This window comes from Podarcis vaucheri (assembly GCF_965113315.1).
Source record: "Podarcis vaucheri genome assembly, chromosome: 2".
Classification (NCBI taxonomy): domain Eukaryota; kingdom Metazoa; phylum Chordata; class Lepidosauria; order Squamata; family Lacertidae; genus Podarcis; species Podarcis vaucheri.
This window is the reverse complement of record NC_138760.1, coordinates 110949236-110971686: the sequence shown is the minus strand read 5'-3', so window position 1 is coordinate 110971686 and position 22451 is coordinate 110949236. Positions and strand designations below refer to the sequence as shown.

Sequence of the window (22451 nt, the reverse complement as noted above, 5' to 3'; positions counted from 1 at the left end):
GGTACACAGGCCAAGACCCTACCTGCCCGCGGACTGCCTTCCCAGAGTGGTGCATGCTCTGGTTATCTCCCGCTTGGACTACTGCAATGCGCTCTACGTGAGGCTACCTTTGAAGATGACCTAGAAACTGCAATTAATCCAGAATGCGGCAGCTATACTGGTGACTGGGACTGGCCGCTGGGACCACATAACACCGGTCCTGAGAGATCTGCATTGGCTCCCAGTACGTTTCCGAGCATAGTTCAAAGTGTTGATGCTGACCTTTAAAGCCCTAAACGGCCTCGGCCCTGTATACCTGAAGGAGCGTCTCCACCCCCATCGTTCAGCCCGGACACTGAGATCCAGCGCCGAGGGCCTTCTGGCAGTTCCCTCATTGCGAGAAGTGAGGTTACAGGGAACCAGACAGAGGGCCTTCTTGGTAGTGGTGCCCACCCTGTGGAACACCCTCCCTTCAGATGTGAAGGAAATAAGCAGCTATCCTATCTTTAAAAGACATCTGAAGGCAGCCCTGTTCAGGGAAGTTTTTAATATTTAATGCTGTACTGTTTTTAACATTTGATTGGGAGCTGCCCAGAGTGGCTGGGGAAACTCAGCCAGATGGGCGGGGTATAAATAATAAATTATTATTATTATTATTATCCTTGCTTGGCAGGTGGTCTATTTCACTGCACTCTTCCCCTACGTGGTTCTCATCTTGCTGCTCTTGCATGGCGTGACGTTGCCCGGTGCGCTTGACGGCATCATCTACTACCTGAAACCGGACTGGACCAAGCTTGCTGTCGCTCAGGTAAGAACTGGGATGGCACATTCACAGAGAGAGGGGATGTGGAAGGTTTCAAACAGGGAAGCAGCTGGGGAAACGGAGGCCGTAGCCAATATCTGTGTGCAGGGAGGCAAGCCTTTGCATCTAACTCTGCCTTTGCCCTCTGGCCAGGCCAGGCCTGGTCATGCAAACAAGAGTTCTGCCCCCCCACTCGGTGGGGTTTATACCACGGCTGTTCCCCTCACCCCAGGTATGGATTGATGCTGGTACCCAGATCTTCTTCTCATATGCTATCGGGCTGGGAGCCCTGACCGCACTTGGCAGCTACAACCGCTTCCACAACAACTGCTACAGGTGAGGCCCCACACCGCATACGGGTAGTCTTTTAAAAAGAGATCTGCATGGCTTTCAGTCCCCAAGTGTGGAATCTGCTGGCTTTGTCTGAATCCTGATGGAGACACTGCTTTCATTTAAACAAGAGTTTGTTTCTAGCCCTTGTGGTCTTGAAGAAAAGCCTTGAAAATGCTACTAGGGCTTCTTCAAATAGTGGCATCTATACCCCGCACCCCACTAGGTCCTCATCTCTCTCCTGTCCCCAACCACACCCCATTCCGCAGCCTGCATGTCATCTTCCAACACATTTATTGCTTCCCCTTTTCTGTGTTTTGCTATTCTGCACAAGTACAGAATTTGGTGCAGTACAGAGAGTTCAGAAGCCCAACCATCTCCATTCCCTCTCTCCCTCCTCTTTAAAAGCAGGTTTACAGCTAAGGCGACAAATACAGGGCTGAAATTGTGTGTGTGTGCGTGTGCGCGTGCGCGCATGTGTTCTCACAGTGTGTACAGTATCATTTTTATGACTTGCAGAAGATGAATGAATTATGCAAGATGAAAATGTCTGCAAATGTGCTTGATTTGATCATTTAAGTTGGTCACAGAATTCAGCTTTTCTTGGTGCAGATTTTAGGTCGCATTTAGCATAGAAGTCTGGGTTGCTGTTTGTTTGTTCTTTCAGTGCAGAGTATGCACAGATATGCATATTTCCTTCCATGAAACTTCTCTGTTTTCTCTATGTTGTGCGAACCCATGGGCTAGACGCCACCCTCACCCTTGTCATCAGTATTATTAATTTATATACTACTTAATGTGCCAAAATGTCTTCTAAGCAGCTTGCAACTTTAATACATAGTGAAAATACTCAAAAAACGATTCCATTAAAATCACTAGTTCAGCTCAGGGGAGAGCTTGCCTGAACAGGTGTGCCTTCAGGAGTCGGCGGAATACCAATTCTGATAGGGCCCCTCGCATTGCAGCAGAGAGGGCATTCTGCAGCAGTGATGCCACGAGTGAAAAAAGCCTCCCTCCCTCTGCGTTACCACAAGCTGATAATCATCAGGCCACGATAAAACTGGTCATGTTCCATTTTGCAGATCGTAGTACCAGGCGCCAGAGGGCAATGGTTTTTCATGTCATATGTGGTCTGCTAGTTACCTCCATGGTTGCCCCCAATTAATTTGCTGCTGGTGCAGGTGAAAGCCACACACACACAAAACCCTGGCAACGTCAGCTGCCAGGAAGCAGGAAAGGGCAGGAAACAAACCATCGAGCCGCTGTTTGCATGTGTCCCTAAAGATCAAACAGGTTGCCAAGTCCTGCTCTATGACATCATACAAATTCGGAAATCTGGATAAAATAAGGAAATTAATAAATTTAAATGGACACACAATTTGTCTCGAATGCAATATTCGAGGGAGTGTGTGGAGTTGGGGAGTTAATATGGGGGTGGAGTGCGGCAAAAGCTACCCCAATACCTTGAAGCCTTTGATGCACCACCACTGCCCTAAGATGCCCTTTATGCAGGGGGTTGGACTAGATGACCCTCAGGGGTCCCTTAGAGCTCTACAATTCTATTATTCTAACTTCATGGTGACAGCAGCAAGAGGTTAGCACAGTACAGCTGAGCTTCAGGAGGGAGTTTCCTTCCAGCAGAAGATTGGATAGTGCCTATATTGTGCACTGTTTAATGCAGTTGCTTGCTGCCGTCTGCGATGCAAAATCTTACCCATGCTTGGTTCCCCCCCCCAAAAAAAAAGAACCCTTTACCATCTAATGCTAGCCAACTCTGGTTTAATTTGAACCCCTCAACCTATACTTAGTGGTGAGATTCAGTCCTAGAACCTGTGACAAGAGTACATTGGAACATGTGCAGAGTGTCTTCGCAGGGGGCAACTGGGTTTATTAGAGGGAAGGGTGATTTCCAGGCAGGCTGGTGTCCTGGGCACCTCTAACATGGTACAGGCATTGTAACCTCTTGTAAGGGAGGGGAACCGACAGGGCACTGGTCACCCACTGGGTCCGAGTGGAGGGTGGGCTTGTGGCTATTGACTTGCCTGATCCTCCCTACAGGGACGCCTACGTCTTGGCTGTGATCAACAGCTCAACCAGCTTCTTTGCTGGCTTTGTGGTGTTTTCCGTCCTGGGCTTCATGGCATCGGAGCAGGGCGTGGACATCTCTCAGGTGGCAGAGTCAGGTGAGCGCCAGCTGTGGGGATTTCCTCCGATTCCCACCTCATCAGCCCATTTCCCCCTTTCCCTATGAAAAGGTGCGGCGCATGGGTGCAAAATAGCTGGGAGGCAGAGCACAAAGCCTACCTGGTACCTCCAGGTAGCACCAGGAAATAGCTCTTGCCTGAAGCCCTGGAGAGCCTCTGCCAGCCAGCGTAGACAGCACTGAACTAGGTGGAGCTTTGGTCTGATTTAGAAGAAGGCAGCTCCCCTGTGTCCCTCAAGGCTCAGTGGCATCTCCATTTAAAAGAACCTCAAGCAGCAGCGCAGAACTTTGACTAGACCACGGAGAACTGCAGCCAATCAGAATGGGAAGAACAGGACCGGCCGGGCCAATGGTGTGTTCTCGCGGAGAACTGCAGCCAATCAGAATGGGAAGAACAGGACCGGCCGGGCCAATGGTGTGTTCTCGCATGCTAAGCTTAGGTAACTTCTTAGAATTTTGGGAGAATGTAAGAAGAGCCTGTTCCATCTGGCCAATGGCCCACCTTCATGCAGCGTCCTATGAGAAGCCTGCAAGCTGGACATGAGCACAGCATCAGCCTGCTCACCTGCGCTTCCCAGTATTCAGAGGCGTAATGCCTGTGGCAGTGGAGGTAGAACAGAGCCACAGGTGCGGCTAGTAGACATGGGTAGCCTCGTCCTCCCTGAATCCGTTCCATCCCCAAGCTGGTGGCTATCGCTGCAGCCGGCACCTCTCTTAACTCACATTGTCTCTTGCAGGTCCAGGCCTGGCCTTCATTGCCTACCCCAAAGCTGTGACGCTCATGCCACTCTCCCCTCTCTGGGCGACACTTTTCTTCTTCATGCTTTTGGTCCTAGGGCTGGACAGCCAGGTAAGCCACTCATGGGGAGTGTGTTTTTATTGAGCAGAACACGTTGCGGGGGGAGGCACGATGTAGAAATGGCGTAGAGCAGCGGTTCTCAACCTGTGGGTCCCCAGATGTTGTTGGACTACAACTCCCATCATCCCTGAGCTCTGGCCTTGCTAGCTAGGGGTGATGGGAGTTGTAGTCCAATGACACCTGGGGACCCACAGGCTGAGAAAGGCTGGCGTAGAGGGAAAGCGGCTTCTTTTACTTGCAGAAATCAGTGGGCGGCGTTTGTGCTATGGTTTGCTAACCCAGCCGCAGACGGGAAGGTGCTGCTGTTGGAAGCATGGGGACAGGAGGTGTTTAAGAAGTTGGCAGCCGGGAGGGAGGGGGGAAGGAAAGGAGCGACGGAGGGCATGCCATCCGAAGCAAGGATGATGGGGAGCAGGTTACAATGGCATGATGGAAATGGGAGCGTAACGCTGTGCCCACAGAGCACGTAAAGAGGAAGACAAGAGGCTGAACCAGCACTCGCCAGTCCACCTGAATGCAAATGGAACTCATGTGTTTGCCCTGCTGAGGGGGCACAGGGTGTGTGCAGAGTGCAAAGCAGGGCCAGAGAGAGTCCCGGGGGCCAGGTTAAGAGGCCTGGAGGGCCACATCTGGACCTCACTCCTGAGGTTCCACACCTCTGTGTTAAGCAGAGCATAGACCAGCACCTCGTGCCAAGTTTACCTCTCTCTCATATGTTATTTCATCCTGCCAGTTTGTGGGAGTGGAGGGTTTCATCACTGGCATCCTAGACCTGTTTCCGCAGCCAGCAGCAGGCTCGCCGCGCAGAGAGATCACTGCTGCAATTTGCTGCCTTGTCTGCTGTATCATTGACCTCTCCATGGTGACTCAGGTGAGGCCGATGTGTGGGAGAAACCCTTTCTATACAAAATGTGAGTGCTACATAGGCTTGCCGGGGGGGGGGGAGGCTGGCTAGGGCAGAGTTCGTTTTCTGGGTGGGCCACCAGAAGCTCCTGGGCACAGTCCAAACTCCTGAGTAATAAGAATTACTCGGAAGGTGCAGTCAGTTAAAAATGCCTTTCCGCGCCACCAGCACCCATGGCTTTCCAAAGGGAAAAGCCATCACGCTGCATGCAAGAGATGCTCTGGCTAGGACTCCAGCAACCTTCAGGCCACAGTGTTTCTCAAACATGGGTCTCCCATTGTTGTTAGACTACGACTCCCATCATCCCTGACCACTGGTTCTGCTAGCTAGGGATGATGGGAGTTGTAGTCCAACAGCAATGGGTGACCCATGTTTGAGAATTACTGTTCCAGGGGAGGGGAATTCTACTGACATGGGGTAACTACCGCGTTGTCACCTTCCCCATGTCCCCTCACAATCCTTAGGATCAACCTGTCGAAAGAAGTCTCCGTGAATCAGGTATCCAGCCATTAATGGTTAGGACCATTTCAGTTCCTTGGCAAGTCCCATGCTGAATGGCTGGAGCTAGAAGATGCAGAGAGGGGCCAGCGTCTCTCTCTATGTGTGACGTGTCTCCGTGTGATACACTGTCGACACAAGTCCCCGTAGCCCTGCCTCCATAGCCCCACTCCTCATCATGGCTGGCATTTCTCTTCTTGGAATAATAATAAGCCACACGGATAATGCGCGTATTCGGTAATCGGTTCTTTTCCTGTGCCATGTGACCCTAGGGCGGCATGTACGTCTTTCAGCTGTTTGACAATTATTCGGCCAGCGGGATCACCCTTCTGTGGCAGGCCTTCTGGGAGTGTGTGGTGATTGCCTGGGTCTATGGTAAGTGGCAAGGGAGACACAGGGGCAAGGAGATTTCAGGAAAAGCGAACACTTTCCCTCCCTGCACAGTCCTCTGCTTGACTCTTGCTTTGGCTCCCCCCCACCCAAGGCTGCCGGAGATTTGGGCACTGTGAATGGGGCCCTTTTCAGGTGTTGGTGCGGGAGGGGACGGCCTGGCTCGAGGCCCAAAACTGATTCGCTCTTCCGCGCAGGAGCTGACCGCTTCATGGACGATGTTGCCCATATGATTGGCTACCGGCCGCTGCCCTACATGAAGTGGTGTTGGTCTCTCATCACCCCAGTGGTGTGTGTGGTGAGTTGAAAGCAGTGGGGCAGAAGGTCCAGTATACCTGAAGGAGCGTCTCCACCCCCATCGTTCTGCCGAGACATTGAGGTCCAGTGCTGAGGGCCTTCTGGCAGTTCCCTCGCTGCAAGAAGTTACAGGAAACCAGGCAGAAGGCCTTCTTGGTAGTGGCGCCCGCCCTGTGGAATGCCCTCCCACCAGATGTCAAAGAGAAATGCAACTACCAGACTTTTAGGAGACATCTGAAGGCAGCCCTGTTTAAGGAAGCTTTTAATGTTTAATAGGTTATTGTATTTTAGCGTTATGTTGGAAGCTGCCCAGGGTGGCTGGGGAAACCCAGCCAGATGGGCGGGGTAATAATAATAATAATAATAATAATAATAGGAGAAGGGCCCCCTTGCAAACATGGGCTAACTCAGCCTGGCTTTTCACACAATTGTTTTGACTCGTTGCCGGAATATTTGACTACTGCGACTATATTTGAGCGGCCCCGTACTGGTGTATGCATGGTGCTGATGGTGTTTTTAGATTACCTCATTCCCAGCCGAAAGAAACTTGTCATTTGCCTACATTTAAATAGTACAGCAGATGCTAAGGAACACTGGTTGTTACTGCCTCTCCCCTGCACTGTGCAAAATATCTGTCCGACTTTACTCAAATGTGATGGCGCTTCTTCATGCTGGATTTGTCTAACCTGTTACAGGGCAGGACTGCAGGGTTATCCCATTCTCCGTAGTTAGAATTATACAAGGGTCATTTAGTGCACCCCCTGCAATGCAGGAATCTCAACTAAAGCATCTTTGACAGATCTCCTAGGAGATCTCCTCAGTCTTGTAGCCAGGTGTATTGATATTTGAGAAGGTGTGAATGAATAAATTTTATTATTACGGTCACAGACCAGTTCCGGCTCACTTACAATGTCAAAAAAAATCATAAAACACAACAGGAATACATTGAATTGCAATTGAGTATAACAGAGACAATTCAGATATACTGGCAGTTAAAAATATATATTAAATCTTGATCCCTAAAATATAACCTAAGATTGTCATTTAAAACCTTAATCATTTTGGTAGTACAGCTTGTTCCCTAACTTTTATGGCAGTTGCACAGAATTTGGCCACCCTTAGCGTGATCTCTAGATCGTTGTCCTCTACCAGGAGTTTTAGACATTGAAGTTCGGACCCATTTGGAGATTTTTGTATAACAGGAGTGATAAATTCCGAGCGTATAGCCCCGTAGAAACGGCAGCGTAACAAGACCCGAGAGACAGTTTCTACCTCCATCTGGCCGCAGGGGCAGACTCATTCCACGTATGGTTTACCTTCAAATCTGCTCTGCAATAAGGCCTATGGCAGCACGTTTGTGTTTTGTTGAGCACAAGAGACCTAGGACTGGGTTTTGGCTGCCACCTTTATCCCCCCTACCCAAGGCTAAAAAAAACCAATTATCATCTCTGGTATCTCCTCCCTCCTTCATCACTAGGGCATCTTCCTGTTCCATGTGGTGAACTACCAACCACTGACTTACAACAAGACCTACATCTACCCATGGTGGGGTGAGGCTATTGGCTGGGCTCTGGCCCTTTCCTCCATGCTCTGCATCCCCTGCACGGTCGCTTACAAGCTTCTGCGAAGCAAGGGCTCCTTCCAACAGGTGAGTAATCAGTCTCTCGTCTCTGGCCAGTCCCAGCCCGTTAGGATGGAGTTGCCAAGCACCTTGCTCTGAGCCTGCCAAGTGTCCCATCAGGGCTTCCTGGTGATGGCGCAGTTTGCTGTAGACCCGTCTAGGTGTTGCTATGAGGCTGCAATAGTGTCCTCACAACCACACGCCATACATTTACAGCACCGTGACAGTCACGGCTTTCCCCACAAAGAATCATGGGAACTGTAGTTTAAGGGTACCAGCAGCTGTTGATCTGTGATAAACTACAGTTCCCATGATTCTTTGTGGGGGAGTCATGCTGTTTAGGAGTGCTTTAAGTGTACGGTGTGGGTGCTTATTCCAGCATAGTTATCTTTCCCTTGTTGCAGCTTGCAATCATTCAGTGTGACCTTAAGGTAAAGGTAAAGGGACCCCTGACCATTAGGTCCAGTCATGGCCGACTCTGGGGTTGCGGTGCTCATCTCGCTTTATTGGCCGAGGGAGCCGGCGTACAGCTTCCAGGTCATGTGGCCAGCATGACTAAGCTGCTTCTGGCGAACCAGAGCAGCGCACGGAAACGCTGTTTACCTTCCCGCCGGAGCGGTACCTATTTATCTACTTACACTTTGAGGTGCTTTTGAACTGCTAGGTTGGCAGGAGCAGGGACCAAGCAACGGGAGCTCACCCCGTCGTGGGGATTTGAACTGTCGACCTTCTGATCATCAAGTCCTAGGCTCTGTGGCTTAACCCACAGCGCCACCTGCGTCCCAGGCAGTGTGACCTTAGAGATGCTCTAAGGATTTGCACAGCACAGACTTGACTCCAAGCTGGATGCCTCTGTTGATGAAGGTGGCTGTGAAAGGGGCCGTCCCTCTTGTTTTACAGATGAGACATGCAAGCCTCCTCTGCACACTGTGTAGCCAGCTATCGGGCGCAGCCATGATTGCTACGCTGAATTGCAGGCTGCTAGCCAGCCATGCTTCTAGACCTGGGGAGGAGAATGGCTTTTTGGAGCTGCCTAGCATCCGTATGATGTAATCTCCAGTCACCCAAATAAAAGCTCAGAAGCGGTTTCTGCGGTTGCTAAAGCAGCTGTTATATATACAGTACTTCCCTCTTTCCGGCCAAGCAGCTTGCGGTGGTGTTAAGGCTTTAAAAGCGCAGGGAAGATGCAAGCATAGATTTGGGGAGGCAGGTGCCAAATGGGCTTCTGTGCTAATTAGAGATCCTGTTCCAAGGTTCTCAAGGGTCTGGGATTTTCCATGCCTCGGCTTAAGTGCCATTCTCCACAGTGAAAGATTTGAGGGAGGCTTTTCTGCCATTGAAGCAGGAGGAACTTCCACTTCTCTCAACACTCTCACGCCACTGGCAAAGCTGTTCACACTCCCAAGCAGACTGAATCTGGGGCCCATCCCGCTGGTAGGAAGGAGGCCTCTGTAACAGGCTTTTTAATTTTGTGGCTCCCCATGTTTGGAACCCCCTTCCTACAGATGCCCGCTTGGCTCACTCTCTGCCACTTTTTAGGAAAGGTGTACACACCTTCCCATTTACAGAGGCCTTTGAGTCCAACGCAGGTGGTGCTGTGGTCTAAACCACAGAGCCTAGGGCATGCCGATCAGAAGGTCAGCGGTTCGAATCCCCGCAGTGGGGTGAGCTCCTGTTGTTTGGTCCCTGCTCCTGCCAACCCAGCAGTTCAAAAGCACACTAAAGTGCAAGTAGGTAAACTGGTACTGCTCTGGCGGGAAGGTAAATGGCGTTTCCATGTGTTGCTCTGGTTCACCAGAAGCTGCTTAGTCATGCTGGTCACATGACCCATAAGCTGTCTGCAAACAAACGCCGGCTCCCTCGGCCTATAGAGTGAGATGAGCGCCACAACCCGAGTCATCCGTGACTGGACCTAACAGTCAGGGGTACCTTTACCTTTGAGTCCTCAGAAGGGCTGTGTGTTGATTGATTTGCGCGTTGAAGAGATTTCTAGGCCATCCTTCAGCCACTGAGGACAGGGTGCAGCAAATGCTAAGTATAAAAAATTACACGAAAACGTTAAAAAGCGCAGGACGATATCATGACAGGTGCAATAAAACTCAGTAGAGCAGCAAAGCCAAAAACTATTGTTAAAACCAGTTTGTCCTCATGAATGATAGAAGGATGTTGGATAGAAACTAAGCGGTTTCCAGCTGTAATGCTTTAAGAGATATGAAATTTTTTTACAAATGGGTAAAAGTTTAATGGTAAGGATTTGCTGAACTAACAAATCGAACTGGAATACAAAGAAGGGAGGTATGAGGAGGTCCGAGGAAATAAGTGTATGGAAGATATGTTATTGAAAATTAAAGTGTGTTTTTAACAGTTTTTTATTTTGTATGTTTATTTTTTATTTTTCTTGTTATATCTTAAAAACTTTTAATAAATATATTTTTTAAAAAATAAAATAAAACCAGTTTGTCCTCCATGCTGAAAATGCCTGGACAGATTGGTTTAAAAAAAAAAAAAAAGTCTTCACATGCCACCAGATTGATGTTGGTTGGTTGCCTTTGGTGTACCATTCATTTGGCCTTAGTTGCTGGTTTTAATGTACGCTAGGGCAGGGCCATAACTAGGGAGTGGCGAGGTGGGCCCCCAGCAGGCGATGGGACGCGCGCACAAAATTGGCTAAAAATATGTCCATAAATGTAAATATTGATTATTGTCTCATAATAAATGGTTTTCAATAGAGGGTGAATTAAATGGGTGGAGGAAGGTGGGTAGGAGGAGAGGCAAAAAGAAGAGCTAATTTGTCTGTGGCTGAGGGGGGCGCACGGGTGGCGCTGTGGGTTAAACCACAGAGCCTAGGACTTGCTGATCAGAAGGCTGGCGGTTCGAATCCCTGTGACGGGGTGAGCTCCTGTTGCTCGGTCCCTGCTCCTGCCAACCTAGCAGTTCAAAAGCACATCAGAGCGCTAGTGGATAAATAGGTACTGCTCTGGCAGGAAGGTAAACGGCGTTTCCGTGCGCTGCTCTGGTTAGCCAGAAGCGGCTTAGTCATGCTGGCCACATGACCTGGAAGCTGTATACCGGCTCCCTCAGCCAATAAAGCGAGATGAGCGCCACAACCCGAGTCGGCCACGACTGGACCTAATGGTCAGGGGTCCCTTTACCTTTACCTAGGGGGGCGCACAATCTGGACGGTTCTGCCAGGGACGCAAGATCACCTAGCTACGGTTCTGTGCTAGGGCAACATTTTAGGCTTTTCCTTTAAAGTCCCTCCGTTGTACTGATGGCTAACGGATGCAAGGGCCCTGACTGTGCTAGTTTTTAAGCGAGGTGGAAAAATGCTCTATGTCAATAAACAGTGAACAAACGGACGTGCTTGTGCCTTGAGTTGCTCATTGACTCCCCTGCCTCGTTTCTCCCCCAGCGCTGGCAATTGCTGACCACCCCCGTCTGGGGCCACCACCACCTGGAATACATGACACCTGAAGCGGAGACAAAACTGCTGCCACCGCCAGACAGTCTCACTGCAGCCCCCCTGGAGAAGGCCACGCTTTTTGAGACTGTGATTTGATTTTCTTATACCCTCTTCCTCTAGCAATAACACCGGGCACCAAGGTCAGCTGTTTGGGGGTAGCGGGAAAAGTTGGCAGTATTGGAGACTCAGCCCTTCGCATAGTCAGGAGGCTCCCAGCGCCAGAAGTCAATAAAGACCCCTGATGGCTGGTGGCAGTGGCTGCCGCAAGCTTTTCTCTGCTTTGTCGGCAGCCTCGCTTGCCACCTTCCACCAGGGCCCTAGACGTGACTCTGCTGCAGTAGGGCTTGGGGGCGGGGGCTAATCCTGGCTCCCATGTGCGGTGGCCGACCGCAGATCTGTGAAGTCAATGAACGCCACAGGTCTTTGGGATGGGGCATTGCATTCTAGGTCAAATGGCATGCGGCCACTCCAGATGGGAGCTGAGCTTGGCTCTCATTCAAAAGCACTCCTATCCCCCACCCCCTTTAAAATGCATCGGGGGGGGCATTGGGGCAAGCGGTGCATGGCGGTGTGGCTGGGCTGGTGTGGGTCCTTCAGCCAATGCCTGACTCGGCCAACTGCTGGCACCGTACCTGCCTGCTTGCAATTTGGCTGTGTACCTTAGGAGGCCATCTTCATACGATTAATGGGAAAGCTGTGAAATCAGGTTGGCTTGGTCTGACATCGGTAGGACGGAGGTGCTGCTAGCAGCAGGGGACAAGGGCTCCATGCACACACATACGCATCCCAGCACATGCAGACTTCCACATTTCCTCCACATGGCTCAAAGGCTAACCTCCTCTCCTCCAAGATCACCTCATCCAATAGTTTCAGTATTAGCATTCAAACCTCAGGCAAGGAGGGCATTCACTTCCTCGTACCAGATAGGCTGGGCCACCCCAGTCCCAGCCATCAGAGCAACTGGGACCGGCTCCATCCCAGCTTCCATTACTATCCCCAGTACAGTGACCCAGTACAGTTCCACTAGGTCTCTTCCCCCAAACCCACCCAGCACTGCTGGACTCTAAACCTTCTGTGGGGTGCTTTTAATCCTTGGGGGCAAGTGCTGTTTGCCCACTCTTTCCACCCATCATATATCCCAATCCTCCGCCTGATCTTACCTGGTTAAGGTATACTAATGGCATCCTGTCTCTCAGGTTCTAATCCTTCCCTGACTCTGCAAGAGAAAGCAGAAAAGATCGTCACATTTCCAGTACTCTGTGTGGCCTATTCTCTTTTGTACCTTATTCCCCAATCCACCTGCCACAAATCATGTCCCTTCCCACAATTTTGGTTGCACTTATGTGATCTTGATCATGTAGCAGTTGCCTTTTAATATATCCCAGGTAGCATTTCTTGCCCCTGCCATTATAAATGTACCTTATACACTCTGCTGCCTTCCCCACGCATTCCTTCCCCTGGAGAAAGATGTCTGCCATCCATTTTTTTGGCCTTTACCAGTGGTTTTTTGGTAGGCTGTGACTGAGGCCACTCCAGCTGGAATTGGAGGACAGAACTCCAGAAACTTTCTCTCATTGGAGAGGGAAAAGGAACCTACCCAAATTAATAGGAGAGAGGGGAACGGGAGTGCCAGGGAAATGGAGTGTGTGGGTGTTGTCTTGAAGAAGCAGATCACCATCTGTCCTGCTCCCCCTTCACAAACAAACATGGAAGAAACCCTTAGGGAACAGCACATCACTCACACAGAGAGAGACACACACACACCTTAATAGAGTTGGCAGCCTGGAGGTGTCACAATGGAAACCACCACGATGATAAATTCTAGAGGGGTGCTAGTCTGTTGCAGGGGGGGAAAACACAAGACAAAAACCAGCAAAGAGTCTGGTGGCACCTCAAAGTCCAGTACATTTATTAAGGCCATGAAAAAGCTCATAATCAAAATAGATTTGTTTTGTCTTAAAGCTACGACTTTTAGGGCGTTTCCACATGACCCGGGCATTCGTCTTGATTTGTTTGCAGGGAGCTAAGAGCAAGTGTTATCCCTCCACATTTTCTATTGCATTTCCCCCGTCACTTTCCTTACTGCAAAAAGTCTGGTCTTTTGGAGAAGTGAGTTCAGTGTGCAAGACCTCCCAATCAAACGTAACCACACAGCATGCATTTGCCGGTATGTGATTGAATCCCTCCTGAAAACAGAGGCCGTCTGGAAACGTCCAGAGTTGTTCATGATGAGAAAGGCTACACCGGCTGAATTTATCCCTGCCATACAGCTGCTGCAGCAATCCTGCTGCTGCTTCCTGCCCAGGTGTGCTCAGCCCCTTCTCCACACCACCCCACTCCACCTCCACATTGTAGCCCCCAGCCATGCTGCTGCAACCTCCCCATTGTATGTATTTGTAATATATGAGTGTTTGTGCCAAATTGGGCTGAGCCCATTTTCTTCTGCACACCAAGCTGTAATCACTACCACCACCCCCATTGCTATCCTAATTCTCAGCTCCCTGTTTTTTTGGTTTGGTTTTCCCCCCCTCTCTCTCGTTTTCGCAGTCACCTACCCAATTGCGGTACAGATCCAACCCCTGACAATAAATATGGGAGAGATTCTGCCTGTGTCAATTGCATCTTTGTCAAAACTGCCTCGCCTCCGGTCAGTCCATTTGGGCAAGTGGGGCACTGCCCCCCACCACCTCAATCTGCCACCCCTTGCCTGCCACCAGTCCAGGGGGTGACGATGTCCGCTTCCTTCCCCTCCTCAGTTGCCATGTTGCCCTTGTACGTCTCAGCAGGGAGGATGGGGTAAAAATTAGCATTAGTCGGCTCTCCCCACCATTGGCTCTGGATCCACCTGCTCTTGGGGGTCCCTGCCTTCTGCCCCTCGAGTCCCAATGCGGCAGCAGCCACCACTGCTTCTGGTATGGCTGACTGACAATGGCGACAATGGGGTCCATCACTAACAGGACAGTGATCGCTATCTAATCTTATGGCAATTGCATACATGCGAAAAAACGGGGGGGAAAGGGATTGGTGGGGTGGAGAAGCACATTAAAAATGGCAGGCCACACAGCAGGGTGATAACAAGAAACAGGTTGCCAGGTAGTACATGATGTGCATTCTGGGTCAGGTGTTGGAAAGCCAGGCAAAAGCAGGCCAGAAGAAAATTGACCAAGGTGAAAGAATTAAAAAGGAAGAAAATGATCTGAGTTGGGAAAGGAGTGAGGGATGACAGCCCAGAGTTATTGATATGAGTCAGAGTGCTGTGGTGACCTACTTAGGAAGGGAATCTCACCACCACCACCACCACCTGCAACTTTGGATTCTGGTGGCAGAAGTCCCGTCCCTTCTGTCAAATAGAGAGAACGTCCCTCTGGACATATTTTTTAAAAAAAATTTATGATGATTCATGCTCATGACGGCACCAGAGCAGTTATACGCAATCCTGCTTCTGGTACTATTTGTTTATGCAAAGATTTTGGGGGTAGACATAGGATCATAGAATCGCCATGTTGGGAGGGACCTTGAGGGTCATCTAGTCCGACCCCCTGCAGTGGAGGGGAATCTTTCACCCAACATGGGACTTGTACCCACGAACCTGAGATTAAGGGTCTCACGCTCAGCACCTATTGTTTTGTTTCCTATCAAGGCATGTCCTGCAACTTCTGGTTGAAACCCTGTAACTTTTCACACCACAAATGCTCTAGGTGGGGTTAGGTTGGGTTTGCTTGGGTTTTTTTGGTCCCACATCTGTTGCTCTATAGTGCAAAAGTCCCTCTCCGGATGGCAATGATTGAATCACACTGAGGGAAGCATTGCAAAACAGCTGATGAAGCAGAATGATATGTTGGTGGTCCAGTATAATTCCGTCACTAGTACAACTATTATCACGTCAATGGAATTTTTGCGGAATTCACACACACACACACACACACACACACACACACCAAATAATAGCAGGCAATGCTATGCAGTGCGTAGCCTTCAAAACATTGCTCTCACAGAGCACAAGCACAAGGGGGCAGCAGAAACGCTGCATTCAAGCCTGTAAAATATTATTACAATCCCTTCCTCGCCAGGCAAATGCATTGCTAGCTGAATTCTCCCAGCGGCGTATCTTGGCACATTGTATTGCCATGAATAGGAGAAGCAGCTGTAGCATCTTCTGCTCTTCTCTTCCTCAATCCCCTCTCTCTGTATCGCTGAGCACCACAACCATCTTTATGAAAGGATGGCAGCCCTGGAAGACGTCTGACACAGTGTCAGCCCATTGGTCCATCTAGTTCAGTATTGCATACACTGACTGGCAGCAGCACTCCAAGGTTTCAGACAGGGGTCCCTCCCAGGCCTACCTGGAGATGAACTTGGGACCCTCTGCATACAAAGCAGATGCTCTGCCACTGAGCTACAGCTCATAGGAAGCCGCCTACCACTGGTGCATCTGGCTTAGTATTGTCTACACTGGCTGGCAGCAGCTCTCCAGGGTTTCAAATGGGGACATTCCCAATTTTCAACATTTTCAGTATCCTGTGATGCAGTCTCTCCCCAAGCCTGGACTGCAATGACTCAATGCCTACAAAGAATTGTAGAGTTGGAAGGGACCTTGAGGGACATCTAGTCCAACCCCCTGCAATGCAGGAATCAGCTGTGAGCAAACCTCTTTCCTGATTGGCTGAACCAGGTTCCCCGAGTCAGATTAACTACACACCACCACTGGGAAATTGTCCAACCCACTGCTCATTTTGAGATTATTTTATTTATTTTATTAAATCATTTTTATTATTAAGGGTTGTGTCTAGTTAAGTCACGCTCAGACTAACCCACTGAAATGAATGGACATGACTAATCAGGTACAACCCTGAGCCATGAACACTACCTAGAAATTGATGTCAAACAAAAACAAGAGAGGTGTTAAGTTATTCTTCAGAGTGCTGTGCACAATGTACTCATCTTGTTTACTAAAATTATATCCCACCGTCTTCTTCAAGCAGCTCATGGTTGTGTGGCAAGTTGCCGCCCCCCCCAGTGGAAATAAAGACACATGACACAATTTTTAAGGTTAATGGGCTAAATAAGGCCACAACTTTATTGGTTACAGGTGATGAGCGGTATTGGCTTAGGCGTTGGTCCTAACCGACTATATCCGACTTCAGCCCATCCGCTTGAAGTCCGGGAAGGGCTAACCACCAGTAGGGGGAGTCCTGCTGATGCACATCAACTAGGAACTCCCCCGGGGTCACCGCTCAGAGCATGCCTTAGGCCCTCACTGTTATGTACTGAAGTTCTCACCCTGGGCCAGCAGGGGGATAGTAGATAGTTTTCACTCAGGTCCACATATGCAAATAAGGGATTGAAAGTGACGTTCAGTGATTGGATAGTTACTGATGCGTTGTAGTGGAGCTCTGTATAAGCAGGCTGGCTAACCCTTCAGTTCAGTTCTGTTCTGGCCCGTGAATAAACAAGAGCTGTTTGAAGAATCGCTGTGTCGTCTAATATGTTCACCCCCAACTTAACACTCACCTCCATAGGATTCGGACAGGGCCACGCCCCCCCCCAATCCTTTATCGGACTACTCTTCAATATGCAGGGCAGGTGATGGCGCTTCCTCCCCCTTCCATCTACAAAACAATACCAATACCAATGCCTAACTGCCAATACCAAGAAAGTTGTAATAATTTGCTATGAGGTAGGCGAAAACCAAGTGGCTCGCGCCAATTTGCCAAGTGGAAAAATTCCTACCAGGCCCCTCAATGGCGACCAACCAAGGTCCATAGCAAGGTCAAGGAACGAAAACCTTAAAGGGCGGGAGGGTGGGAAACAGGAACAGCTGGTAGGCGGGAAAAGAGGGAGATCCCCGGAGGCGTCTGTGTTAAATAGGGCAGGCCACGCCCCCAGAGCCAACCAATTGCCTGGCCAGGGGGTGACGAGGCCGGGGATTCCCCCAATCACCCGGGGGGGGGGGGGTGACGCCCGCAATCCCACCTCCTCTGCAGGGCAGAACTGGCTTTCTCACCTCTTCCTCATTTAACCCCCCCCCCCAACAACCCTCTGAGGTAGTCTAGGCTGAGCGGCAGTGACTGGCCCCACCCAGTGAGCCTCACTGCCGAGTAGGGATTTGAACCCCTCGTCTCCCCAGGTCCTTGTCCAACGTTCTAGCCACTAAACCACACCAGCTCTCCACATCGTGAAACAGTCTCAAGATCTGCATGAATATTTCTTTTCCTTCCTCACCCTGAGTTTGCCGGGGGTGTATGTGTGTGCTCACCTCTGCAAAGTTCATGCCAGCAATGCACAGCTGGGCCATTACTCTTAAAGAGGCTATCCATAATACAGTGGTGCCCCGCAATACGAATGCCTCGCAAGACGGAAAACTCGCAAGACGAAAGGTGCTTCGCAAAACGAATCTCCTATGGGCTTGCTTCGCAAGACGAAAATGTCTTGCAAGTTCCTGGGTTTTTTTCCTCCCCCCCCCTTTTTCTAAGCCGCTAAGGCGCTTATCAGCTGATCCAATAAGCCGATAAGCCGCTAAAAGCCGCTAATAGCACTAATAGCGCTAATCCGCTAATCCGTCAATGGGCTTGCTTTGCAAGACGAAAAAACCGCTAGACGAAAAGAATCACAGAACGGATTCTTTTCGTCTTGCGAGGCACCACTGTAGTCCAGTCTTTTTTCCCGCAGCCGGACAAAGGGTTGAGGAAGGAGTCCTCCTTTTATAAAGTCATGCCGTACAGCGCCAAAATGACCCACGCCTCAGCAGAGCTCTTGCTCCATTAATAACCATAATGTCCTCCCAAGAGAGCTGCAGCCGGCAACATCTCCATCTGCTGAGCAGTTCAACTGAGCAGGCAAAGCACATTAGGGCACCTTACTTGCTGCCGTCTTCAGCTTCACACAGGTCCACCGAGGCTTGACAGTGATGCATTACTTAGATCTGGGAGAGATCTAAGTAATGACCCTTTCATAAGCATAGTAGTGAACAGGAGCGCAAATGCAGCTCTGTTAACCTCTGTGCATATCCCTCTCCATATCTTTATTTTTGTTAATGAGTACTCCTTAAAAGGGATGTGGGTGGCACTGTGGGTTAAACCACAGAGCCTAGGACTGCCGATCAGAAGGTCGGCGGTTTGAATCCCCGCGACGGGGTGAGCTCTCGTTGCTCGGTCCCTGCTCCTGCCAACCTAGCAGTTCAAAAGCACGTCAAAGTGCAAGTGGATAAATAGGTACCACTCCAGCGGGAAGGTAAACGGCGTTTCCGTGCGCTGCTCTGGTTCGCCAGAAGCAGCTTAGTCATGCTGGCCACATGACCTGGAAGCTGTACGCCAGCTCCCTCGGCCAATAAAGCGAAATGAGTGCCGCAACCCCAGAGTCGGCCACGACTGGACCTAATGGTCAGGGGTCCCTTTACCTTTACAGTGGTGCCTCGCAAGACGAAATTAATCTGCTCCGCGAGTCTCTTCGTCTTGCGGTTTTTTCGTCTTGCGAAGCACGGCTATTAGCGGCTTAGCGGCTAAGCGGCTATTAACGGCTTAGCGGCTATTAACGGCTCCCGTTGCTCGGTCCCAGCGCCTGCCAACCTAGCAGTTCGAAAGCACCCCCGGGTGCAAGTAGATAAATAGGGACCGCTTACCAACGGTAAACGGCGTTTCCGTGTGCGGCTCTGGCTCGCCAGAGTAGCTTCGTCATGCTGGCCACGTGACCCGGAAGTGTCTTCGGACAGCGCTGGCTCCTGGCCTCTTAAGTGAGATGAGCGCACAACCCTAGAGTCTGTCAAGACTGGCCTGTACGGGCAGGGGTACCTTTACCTTTACCTTTATCTTGATTTTATTCTGTGAACCGCCCTGAGACCCCTAGGTATAGGGCAATACAGCGGTACATCAGGTTACAGACACTTCAGGTTACAGACTCCACTAACCCAGAAATAGTACCTCAGGTTAAGAACTTTACCTCAGGATGAGAAGAGAAATCGCACGGCAGCAGCGGGAGGCCCCATTAGCTAAAGTGGTACCTCAGGTTAAGAACAGTTTCAGGTTAAGAACAGACCTCCAGAACGAATTAAGTTCTTAACCCGAGGTACCACTGTATATAAATTCAACAAATAATAATAATAGTCCAGCATCCTGTTCTCACAGTGGCCAACAACCAGGTGCCTGTGGCGAACCGGCAAGCAGGAAGGACCCGAGTACAACAGCACTCTCCACTTGTGTGGTTTCCAACAACTGGTATTCAGAAACATTGCTGCCTCCAACCGGGCAGGAGAACACACGTGTGTGTGTGTGTGTGTGTGTGTGTGTGGAGGGGGAAGGAGCACCTCAAAAGGACAAAAAAAAGAGGGAGCAAGCTCTGGTGCTCACTGAAGCAAGGTTCTTTATTATAGCTCTGCGTGTTTCAGGGAAGAAGCAGAAGCTATAAATAGCTTCTTCAGGAGATCTATCTATCATCTATCATCTATCTACTATCTATGTCTATCTATCTATCTATCATCTATCTATCTATCTATATCTATCTATCTATCTATCTATCTATCTATCTATCTATCTATCTATCTATCATCTATCTATCTATCATCTATTATCTATCTATCTATCTATCTATCTATCTATCTATCTATCTATCATCTATCTATCTATCTATCTATCATCTATCTATCTATCTATCTATCTATCTATCTATCATCTATCTATCTATCTATCTATCTATCATCTATCTATCTATCTATCTATCTATCTATCTATCTATCTATCATCTATCTATCTATATCATCTGACAACCTTTGTATCATGATTCTTAAGAATATAACGTGTTACATATACAGTGGTACCTCGGGTTACAGACGCTTCAGGTTACAGACTCCACTAACCCAGAAATAGTACCTCGGGTTAAGAACTTTGCTTCAGGATGAGAACAGAAATTGCACAGCAGCGGCGCAGCAGCAGCAAGAGGCCCCATTAGCTAAAGTGGTGCTTCAGGTTAAGAACAGTTTCAGGTTAAGAACGGACCTCCAGAATGAATTAAGTTCTTAACCCGAGGTACCACTGTACAGTATATACTGTCATGAGTTGGCTCTATAGAAAGTTCACATTGTCAAAAAATCTTTAGCTACTCTGAACGCCTAAGCCTATCACAGAATCTTTTTATGTTTATGGATTTTAAGAATCATGGTCCTAATAGCCGTTTTCTGCCAATAGCTCCTGAAGCAGGTGAGATTATTATTATTTGTTTTAATTTATTACCTGCCCTTTACCCTAAGGTCCCTAGGGGTGGGGGGTTGCAACTATTAAAGCAAAAATGTTGAACACAGAAAAGGCATGGTTTGAAACATAACATATTCCTTCATATCCATGCCAGCAAAAGAATTTCCTGTTAAATACCACCTGCCAGGCAGATGTTAAAGACACAGAAGCTGCTTATACAGTATTTGCAAAGAAGCCTCTTATCTGTTTTCTTAACTCTGAAACACGTAGAGCTGTAACAAACAATATGGCTTCACTGAGCCATAGTTTGCTCCCCCTTTATTGTCTCTCCCTCTAAGACATTCCAGAAACCAGATGCGCACCCAGAACCAGTATTCAGTGCTCAAGAAAACAGAGACTGAAACGTACCATATGTTTAAAACAGTTGGCTTTTTCCAAGGAATCCTGGGAACTGTAGTTCACCTGTCACAGAACTATAGTCCACAGCACCCTCAGCAAACTCAGTCCCCAGGATTCTTCTGAGAAAGCTTTAAATGCAGGTTAAATTAAGGTTACCAGACATCCCTGTTTCCTAGGGATAGTCCCCGGATTTACCAGCAGCTCACTCTCAGTGGAATGGAAAGGATATTAACTTTAGAGTTAATCAGGCAAAAATTAGCAATCCAAAGGGATAGGTGATTAAACAAGATCTTGCTGGCCAAGAATTCAATCACTTTCACTGTGACTTTTTAGCCGTTTCTAATTATTAAAAAGAGGGTTTTGCTTTACTGTTGGATTGCTTTGTTTTCATGGACTGAGACGGCTACCTTCAATTGCTTGCTACGGTGTGATTATCCCAGAGGCTTGCTGAGAAGGTAGTAAGGATTATTCATGACATTTAATCTCATTCTTCCTCCAAAGACCCCAGAACCTGGTTCTTCCCCACTTTATCATACCAATCCTGTAACGCAGATTAAGCTGAGAGATCATGACTAGCTGAAGGTCATTTAGTGAGCTTTGTGTTATACTGGGGTACACATGGACACTTACAGGGGAAGGGAGAAAGATCAGTCGTAGAGCATCTGCTTGACTGTTCGATCCCCAGCATCTCCAGGTAGAATTGGGACCATAAACGTCCTGAAACCATGGGGAGCTGCTGCCAGCCAGTGTAGACAATACTGGGCTAGACAGACTAGTAATTTGATTCAGCCTACATACATGGCTACATATACTGGGATAAATGGTAATACAGTGGTGCCTTGGGTTACATACACTTCAGGTTACATACGCTTCAGGTTACAGACTCTGCCAACCCAGAAATATTACCTCGGGTTGAGAACTTTGCTTCAGGATGAGAACAGAAATCGTGCTCCGGCGGAACGGCAGCAGCAGGAGGCCCCATTAGCTAAAGTGGTGCTTCAGGTTAAGAACAGTTTCAGGTTAAGAATGGACCTCCGGAATGAATTAAGTACTTAACCCGAGGTACCACTGTATATAGATCAGGGGTAGGCAAACTAAGGCCCAGGGGCCGGATGCAGCCCAATCGCCTTCTCAATCCGGCCCGCAGATGGTCCGGGAATCAGCATGTTTTTTACATGGGTAGAAGGTGTCCTTTTATTTAAAATGCATCTCTGGGTTATTTGTGGGGCATAGGAATTCGTTCATTATTATTTTTCAAAATATAGTCCGGCCCACCACATGGTCTGAGGAACAGTGGACCCGGCTCCTGCTGAAAAAGTTTGATGAGCCCTGATATAGATGCTAGGATTTTTTGTTACTTATATCTCCTCCTGCCTTTCCTCCAAAGAACTCAAGGTGGCAGACAAGTTTTCCCGCGTCCCCCAATTTTATCCTCGCAACAACCTTCGGAGGTAGGCTAGGCTAAGCGCTAGTGGCTGGCCCGACAAGCGAGCTTCGTGGCTGAGCGGGGATTCGAACCCTGGT

At 49.1% G+C, this 22451-nt stretch overlaps 1 protein-coding gene across 4 annotated transcripts in view; it reads left to right on the top strand.

Moving 5' to 3' along the window:
- LOC309524757 (sodium- and chloride-dependent creatine transporter 1-like) overlaps positions 1-13122 on the top strand; it is a 30555-nt gene extending 17433 nt beyond the window's left edge. For all 4 annotated transcript variants that reach the window (XM_082209751.1, XM_082209752.1, XM_082209753.1 and 1 more), the window contains exons 6-14: positions 653-787; positions 1014-1117; positions 3170-3294; positions 4052-4164; positions 4907-5044; positions 5848-5950; positions 6163-6263; positions 7740-7910; positions 11296-13122. In XM_082209751.1, coding sequence (XP_082065877.1) covers positions 653-787; positions 1014-1117; positions 3170-3294; positions 4052-4164; positions 4907-5044; positions 5848-5950; positions 6163-6263; positions 7740-7910; positions 11296-11442 — 1137 coding nt within the window. In that variant the 3' untranslated portion in view covers positions 11443-13122. The remainder of the gene's footprint in view (positions 1-652; positions 788-1013; positions 1118-3169; positions 3295-4051; positions 4165-4906; positions 5045-5847; positions 5951-6162; positions 6264-7739; positions 7911-11295) is intronic.
- Positions 13123-22451: the final 9329 nt, after the last annotated feature.